The sequence below is a fragment of the Triticum urartu genome, chromosome 3 (assembly GCF_003073215.2).
Source record: "Triticum urartu cultivar G1812 chromosome 3, Tu2.1, whole genome shotgun sequence".
NCBI lineage: Eukaryota > Viridiplantae > Streptophyta > Magnoliopsida > Poales > Poaceae > Triticum > Triticum urartu.
The window spans coordinates 19,459,755-19,468,875 of record NC_053024.1 but is presented as its reverse complement, the minus strand read 5'-3'; the positions used below and the strand labels follow the sequence as shown (position 1 = coordinate 19,468,875).

General features: G+C 43.5%; 1 protein-coding gene across 1 annotated transcript; it reads right to left on the bottom strand.

The window, feature by feature from the left end:
* Window positions 1-831: 831 nt before the first annotated feature.
* On the bottom strand, window positions 832-8,438 carry LOC125542445. Its single transcript, XM_048705491.1, has 10 exons — window positions 7,809-8,438; window positions 7,304-7,441; window positions 3,274-3,459; window positions 3,028-3,165; window positions 2,787-2,908; window positions 2,291-2,432; window positions 2,083-2,212; window positions 1,914-1,993; window positions 1,692-1,823; window positions 832-1,377 (listed from the first exon to the last, which is right to left on the bottom strand). Exons 1-10 carry the CDS (start codon window positions 8,289-8,291, stop codon window positions 1,117-1,119), a joined length of 1,812 nt encoding a protein of 603 aa, XP_048561448.1. The 5' UTR covers window positions 8,292-8,438; the 3' UTR covers window positions 832-1,116.
* Window positions 8,439-9,121: the final 683 nt, after the last annotated feature.

Sequence of the window (9,121 nt, the reverse complement as noted above, 5' to 3'; positions counted from 1 at the left end):
ATCCTCTAACATAGCTACAGTGCAAACTAGTGTAAAATACAAAAGAAAAGTCATGGATACTGTAGCAAACACTGTACTATCTATTTAAGTAGGCACTGTACATAGTTACTATTGAGATAAATAAATTTAAAATTAATTTTATCTATATGTAATTTTTGTAAGTGTATAAAGTAGATTTGTAATTTGCAAATTAATTTAAATCATTTTAGCCTTAATTATATAGAAGTGAAGAACGGAAGTTAGAGAATTTTATCTTAGGTGACTTCCCTCCTTGGTGTTAGAGGATTCACTTCCGTGGTATGGTAGGAAGGATTGAGTGACTACTCCACTGATTTCGTTTGCCTTACCATCTTGGGAAGGGAAGGGCAGGTCGGTGGGGGTGGCGGGTCCCGCCGGAGTGGGAGGGGGCGGTGGCCGCCAGCACCACCGTCCGTGCTCAACCACGTCCAGCTTCACGATCCATTATTAGTACGTACATCCTCACCTCAAACTGTAGCCATGTTGCCCATGTGCCGAGCCTTGACTGGGACGGCCCTCTCCGCCCGCCTCCTCGCCGACACGTGCCTCGGTGCCTGCTCCGAGTAGCCGTGATCAGCACCAGATACCCGCACGACTCTGCTGCAACACACAGTCAGTTACCTCGGCGAGAGACCAACACACTGCCTGCAAAAAAAATTAAAAAAAGTGATGCAAGAAAAAAAGAAGCAAGAAAAGAAGACCCGAGAGTGAAACAAAACGATTAAATCAACAGCATACAAAGTGCAAAATGGATAAAACACAACAGCATGCAAAGTGAAAATGGATAAAACACAAACCAACAGAGACATGGTATAAGTTTCAACAACATTTTTGATTTAAAACCAAAACTGTCTCAGTCCACAGGTCGAGCCATTTGGCCCAAACCTTCTCATCTCATCACGGATATCAGTCTACGGATTAATTAACATAAATTAAAAACAACTGTCGCTGCCACCTCCTCCCAGGAGAACTGTCTTGGGAGAAAGATGCTAAAAACGGTAACCGACTCAGACGAACTAGTATATCTCTCTTTGTCTAGGACCTATCCTCTCCCCTCTTATTTCTCTCCCCTCTCCCCTCTCAGTATAAACCGTATGTTCAGAAGGACCGCAGGTACTCCGACGCCACGGCCTGGAGCTCCAACGCCATCGCCTGGAGCTTCTCGAGGTCGGCGGTGAGGTCCAGGTTGGGGGAGAGCATGAAGCCGGCCCCGGCTGCGAGCGCAATCACCAGCAGGCTGCCCTTCAGGCAGGTGGCACCGCGCGACAGCCTCCCGATGATGGCCTTGCAGTACTTGTCTGCTTCCTTGATGGATGCCTTCTCGCCAGAGTCCTCAGCTTCCTCCAGAGCCGCCTCATTCTGCAATACCAACCAGATGTGCACAAGATTATAATATGCAGATATATGCAGGGATGTGCTGATAGTTCAGTAAATACTACTACAGCTTAAAAAGTGTCAATGCCACATACAGGAGTATCTTTGATCAACAAGTAAATTAGCTTTGCATTCATGCTTAGAAAGTGTTAATGCCACATATGTCGCATTTTCGCATCACAACAGCTTGAACTACTTTCTACAGAGCATTTCCTAGTAGAACAACTATGCACATAATTACAACCAGACTGGATGAAGCATCTGAACTGTAAAAAAAGAAGTCGTGCACATAAGCTCACCTTAGCCTTGAGGCTCTTCAGAGTTGCTTTAAGAGCTTCAGAGTTGAGCTTGGGAGAGAGTGTCTTCCAGTCAGCAGTGATTTTGCGCAAGACCGCAACACTGGCTTGGATATTCTCTGCATGAAGCTTGTCCTGGAAACAGAAATTAAACATCAGTCTGAGCCATTTTCTTGTATAGGACAGAGCTGTACAAATGCAAAGAAAACAAAAAAGATCACTCACCCACAGCTTGTAGGACTCTGGACTCTGAGTCAGGCACCAAATGAACACATCAGTGGCCTCCTTGGCGAGCTCTGCATTATCTGTACATAATACACAGGTAAGCTAACTGGAATTTGCAGAACAAAATTTCACTGGCTCTGTATTGCAAAATGAACACGTTTCTACTCACTTTCTTGCATTCCCTTCACAGCCAACGGCAGAAGCTGCTGTGATGCTTGCTTCACAGCTTTGGAGCCAGGAGTACCAACAAGAGCCAGCTCCTTTATTATTGGATAGGCTGCCTCAAACCTTTCTGTAGCCTAAAGAGTTCAATGCAGGCATTAGAATATCATCTCGTATTAAACATGCCACAGAAAGGAGGGGATAATTTAGCAAACCTTGACACGTGCATTAGGCACGGGAAATGTGCATCTCATAAAGAGATCAAGCGTTCCAGCAGGAACCAGGCGCTCCCCCTTTCTAACGGCGCCATTCAGTAGCATAGCCCGAGCTTTGGAGGCATTAGGGGTAGACACAAACCTGCACATGAAATCTCATTAAGCACTTCTGGAGGTATAAGAACTCAGATATAATCACAAAGTGTATTGCACATAATTACAGTTAATATGAGAACTAAGATATAATCACAAAATGTTATATACATATTTATAGTTATTAGTATAAGAACTAAGATATCACAAAATGTTATATACATATTTATAGTTATTAGTATAAGAACTAAGATATATAATCAAAAAATGGTATGTACATATTTAAAGTTATTAGCACAAGACTAAAATAAAACCACCAAATGTTATATACATATTTACAGTCAGTATAAGAACACTAAGAAATAATCAAAAAATGGCATATACATATTTACAGTAAGTATACCTCTCGAGCAACTGCAAAACAAGATCTCTTGACTGCGGGTTCACACTTGACTTTGCACACACTGTGGGAAATAGGGAATGCGACCAGCAAAACATTCCCGAGACTAGGTCGCCTTGAGATGCCTATCATATATAACACGAAAATTAAATTGTGTAAGGAAATAGAAAATATGCATATTAGGGCCTCAGAAGTAAACATAATTCAAAGGGAGCAAGAAGGTGATAAGGAAACTGAGTAATACCTGATTAATAACCCAGGCGATGATGGGAAGCTTTTCCTGTCCAAGATATTTACTGTTCCTCACTAGTTTTGGGGAGAGGTTTATTAATACATCTGGCTTCCTTCTTAAAGTCAAGGCAAGCACAACGAATATTGCAACCTGATGAAACAAATGTTTGGTTAAAAAATGAAGTCAAAACATCAACTCAACAAGTAACCACAAGTTCAATACTGGGATGAATGATAGTCATAGTGTGATGAATTCTACCTGGGCTTTTGGAGTTTGTTGAACAACCTTCTTCGAGCCCTTAGGTCCCACAGTTGGACCTGACAATTCAGACATGATGCTATCTATACACCACAAAACAAATTCTCCCAATGCATCAGGAGATCTCTGGGTGATCCAATCACTTGCAGTCTTGCAAACTGGCTCAGGAACATGGGACAAGGGTACCTGTTTGATACATAAAACAATTATTAGGCGCATCACAGAAAGAAAAGAAAAAACAAATGTAAAGCAAAGCTGTTCTCACTCTTAAATTTATCAACATAAGGTAAAAAATGGTAATCACATTGATGAAGTCGAAATGCAATATGGAAAAGCGTAAATATACTAAATAGTTAACTCATCTCTATAATCAGCCTTGCAGATTAACTCCCTCAACCCAATTCAGAAACTAATAAAAGAAAACCAACCACCACTATGATTTGCTCTAAAGCCATTTGGTTTTCTTTTCGTGATGTGGTGGATCAACTATGTACACCTTTAGTAGTAGTAATCATTAAATATGTGGGTGCTCATAGCAGTAACAAATTTACCCTATCCATTTATTTACAGAAAAGGTAAGTACCACCACAACATACTGTAACCATCAGTATGACCAGCTTTATTGACATGCGTACAGCGCACTACAGTCATTATTGGCATGATGATGTAAAAAGCTGCCTTCTAAGACAGCATCTTAGGCATATAATAATTCGATGACCTTAAGACTTGTCAGGAATTCAGATGATTAATAATACTGGACAGCCAACGTAAGTACGTAGAATAACCGTTTCGTAAACCACTAAAGACAGTGCTTGAATTAGTACCATTATTGGCGTAAAAATAATGAACAGTTGACACAAATAGTATGACCACTACGCAAACCACCACTACCGACAATGCATTAATTCGGTATGAACATTGGCACGAAACCATAAATAACTCAACCCTAGCTTATCTGGTATTCAGACAAGTAATACTTGTGGATACCAAAGTAGCATAACCGTCTTGTGGACCACTACAGATGTTGCTTCAATTCAAACCAGTGTGGTGTAATAATACTGAACAGATAATAAAATCAGCACAACCGTTACTCGACCCACTACTGAGGATGCATGCATTAGCATAAACATTGGCGCAAATCCTTAAAACTGAATAACCATCCTATTAAACGCAACTCTATTTCACATGCATTTCAAATGCAACACTCATATGCATACAGAAATAGGGGGCATGTAGTGAACTAATAACTCACATGGACCGTCTTGGGCTAATACTCAACACATACCAGAATCAGCCTAACCGCTACTCGAAGCACTACTGAGCAAGTGAGCATGCAAGAATTAGTATTAAAATTGGCGTGAAACCTAAAAACTACATAACCATCCTATCAAGCGCAATTCTATTTCAGATGTAATTCAAATGCAACACTCGTATGCATACAGAATTAAGGAGCCTGTAGTGAACTAGTAAATCATATCGACCATATTCGACTAATACTAAACAGGTACCAAAATCAGTAACACTGTCGCTCAAACCATATTCGACTAATACTAAACAGGTAACAAAATCAGTAACACTGTCGCTCAAACCATCCTATTTAAGCGCAATTCTATTTCACATGTAATTCAAATGCAGCACTCATATGCATAAAGAATTATAAAGACTCTGGTGAACTAAAAACCATAGTGGACATTGGCAGTAATACTACTAAACAGATGATGCTTGAATTCAAACCAGTCTGGCATAATAATACTAAACAGATAACAAAATCAGTAATAACTGTTACTCAGAACTACTGAGGCTGACTGAATTAGGAACTTTAAAATTGCATAACCATCCTATTAAGCACAATTCTATTTCACATGTAAATTCGTACAGGGACTGTAATGAACTAATAACTGACATGGACGATCTTGGATTAATGCTAAACAGGTAATAAAATCAGCATTAACCGTTACTCAAACCACTACTGACGATGCATGAATCAGAATCAATATTGGCGCGAAACCTTAAAATTGCATAACCATCCTATCGATTGCAATTCTACTTCACATGTATATCAAATGCAACACTCACACGAGCCTGTAGTGAAAAAATAGCTCACATCAACCATCTTGGACTATTACTAAACAGGTAGCAAAATCAGTATAATTGTAACTCTAACCAGGACTGACGATGTATGAATTAGCATTAAAATTGGCGCGAAACCTTAAAATTGCATAACAATCCTATTAAGCGCAATTCTATTTCAGACGTAATTCAAATAGATATGCATACAGAATTAAGGAGCATGTAATTGACTAACAGCTCACATCGACCATCTTGGATAATAATAAACAGGTAACAAAATCAGCATAACCATCACTCAAACCACTACTGATGATGCATGGATCAGCGTCAGCATTGGCGCGAAACACTAAAACTGCAATTCTACTTCACAACCATCCTTCCTATCGATTGCAATTCTACTTCACATGTATATCAAATGCAACACTCACACGAGCCTGTAGTGAACAAATAGCTCACATCAACCATCTTGGACTATTACTAAACAGGTAGCAAAATCAGTATAATTGTAACTCTAACCAGGACTGACGATGTATGAATTAGCATTAAAATTGGCGCGAAACCTTAAAATTGCAATTCTACTTCACAACCATCCTTCCTATCGATTGCAATTCTACTTCACATGTATATCAAATGCAACACTCACACGAGCCTGTAGTGAACAAATAGCTCACATCAACCATCTTGGACTATTACTAAACAGGTAGCAAAATCAGTATAATTGTAACTCTAACCAGGACTGACGATGTATGAATTAGCATTAGCATTGGCGCGAAACACTAAAACTGCAATTCTACTTCACAACCATCCTTCCTATCGATTGCAATTCTACTTCACATGTATATCAAATGCAACACTCACACGAGCCTGTAGTGAACAAATAGCTCACATCAACCATCTTGGACTATTACTAAACAGGTAACAAAATCAGCATAACCATCACTCAAACCACTACTGATGATGCATGGATCAGCGTCAGCATTGGCGCGAAACACTAAAACTGCAATTCTACTTCACAACCATCCTTCCTATCGATTGCAATTCTACTTCACATGTATATCAAATGCAACACTCACACGAGCCTGTAGTGAACAAATAGCTCACATCAACCATCTTGGACTATTACTAAACAGGTAGCAAAATCAGTATAATTGTAACTCTAACCAGGACTGACGATGTATGAATTAGCATTAAAATTGGCGCGAAACCTTAAAATTGCATAACAATCCTATTAAGCGCAATTCTATTTCAGACGTAATTCAAATAGATATGCATACAGAATTAAGGAGCATGTAATTGACTAACAGCTCACATCGACCATCTTGGATAATAATAAACAGGTAACAAAATCAGCATAACCATCACTCAAACCACTACTGATGATGCATGGATCAGCGTCAGCATTGGCGCGAAACACTAAAACTGCAATTCTACTTCACAACCATCCTTCCTATCGATTGCAATTCTACTTCACATGTATATCAAATGCAACACTCACACGAGCCTGTAGTGAACAAATAGCTCACATCAACCATCTTGGACTATTACTAAACAGGTAGCAAAATCAGTATAATTGTAACTCTGACCAGGACTGACGATGCATGAACTAGCATTAAAATTGGCGCGAAACCTTAAAATTGCATAACAATCCTAATGAGCGCAATTCTATTTCAGACGTAATTCAAATAGATATGCATACAGAATTAAGGAGCATGTAATTGACTAACAGCTCACATCGACCATCTTGGACTAATAATAAACAGGTAACAAAATCAGCATAACCATCACTCAAACCACTACTGACGATGCATGAATCAGTATCAACATTAGCGCGAAACGATAAAACTACATAACCATCCTTCCAATTAAGCACAATTCTACTTCACATCTAATTCAAACACAACACTCATACATGCATAGAGAATCAAGGAGCGAGGGGTGAACCAGTAAGGCAGTAACTCACATCAACCATCTTGGGCATGGGTGACTCCTTGAACATCTTCGCCCATGGGAACTGGGCCGCGCTCACGTTGGCAAACGCCCTGCCAAAGTAGTCCGCGAAGCGCATGAGCTGGATGCCCTCCTGGTTCTCATACGAGGCCTGCGCAAACAGAGCAAACAATCAGAATCTAACAAAAAGAAAAGAGCCGCAACCTTTACAGCATCCAGCCCTCACGGCACAGTACCAACTACCAAGCCTTTCTGAGATCCCATCTTGACATCACGGGATCCCGACTTTCTCGACGGCCCATCCGTACCATACCAGAATTATGCATCTACCTCTAACCACGAAACTAGTTGGGACAGAACAGTGTAAGGGAATTTGGACATGGCCGGCGAGATCCGACACTAAACCCCGGCCAGATCCGATCCTTGGGAAGGAGACGAAGCCATGATCCGGACCGGGCCTCGCGAGATCTGGCCTCCGGGAATGCATTTCGGGGAGTGGGGAGGGGTAGGGGTAGTACCGAGATGTCGACGAGGTGGGCGGCGAGGTTCTCGGCGTCGATGAGCGCGGCGGCGTCGGCGACCGTGACCTTGGGTTTCTTCACCTTGGGCTTCTTGGGCTTCTTGGGCGCCTCGGCCTGGGGGCGGTCCTTGGCCGCCCCGTCCGAGTCGGAGCCCTCGTCGGAGGAGCGGGAGCCCCAGGGGACGCGGGCGTTGGCGTCGTCGGAGTCGTAGCCGGCCGCGGCGTCCCGGGCGGCCTGGATCGCGCGGTGGCGCTCCTGCGAGCGCTTGTCGAGGCCCTCGAAGACGCCGGGCTTGCCCAGATCGGGCGCCGCGGCCGCGGCCGGGGCCACGGCGGCGGGCTTGCGGCTGCTGCGCTTGGCGTAGGTGACCTTCTGCCAGCCGTGCGAGGGGTCGGCGGGGGCGGCGGAGGAGGAGGCGGCGAGCGCGTCCATGGCGGACGAGGAGGAGCCCGCGGCGAAGGCGACGTCGTCCATTGCCATGGCTGGGGTGGTGTTCGCGAGCGGGGTCGGGGCAGGGGAGAGGCAAGTCGTTCGCTCGCTCGCTCTGGTCTGGTTGCGCGCTGGTGGGTGGGGGTGCGGGGCGGAGGAGGAGGAGAGCGATGAGAGCCGTGGCCCGAGGACGGGATTTTATTCTGCGTCGGGAAATCTTCCGTGAGCGTGAGCGTGAGCGTGCGTGCCGTGAGCCGATGCTTCTACTGCTGTCGCCTGCCCCGCTCCTGCATTGGGACGTAATCCTGGCGAAAAGAAGGACTTTTTCTGGGTTTCCGCTCTGCTCTGCTCGACTTTTAATTGGGTGAATTGGCTTTGCGATATGATATGGCGATTGATGGATGGATTTGATGATGCAAATATGCGGACACGTCACTGGCCCCTGTGGATGCAGGCTAGCTAGGGCTAGGGGGTGGATCGTGAGAAGAAAAAATTGGTGGGGTCACTTTTGTAAGCAAGGTGGAAACAATATATGTATCTTACCTTTTAGTCCTTGCTGAAGTGTATATTTTATATTTTTATCTAGTCTCCGAAATTGGATATAAACCCTAAAGTTTCCGAATCGGACAAATTGGTCTCTATTATTGATGATGTTCTTGCGGGCGGAGGCGCAAGCAGAGCGAGAGAGGAGGCTGGGAGGGAGTGGCGGGAGAGAAGGAGTCGACCTCTTGTTTTTACGTGAAGGTTACCGGTACCACGTCTAGCTGCATGCGCCGACGTTGCATGCTTTTAATTGGGGTGAAGTTTCCCGCACGCGGGTGCGGGAAGTGCGCGTTACTGCCTATTTAAAGAAGCGGCGCGGGTGACGTGGAAAGTGGGCC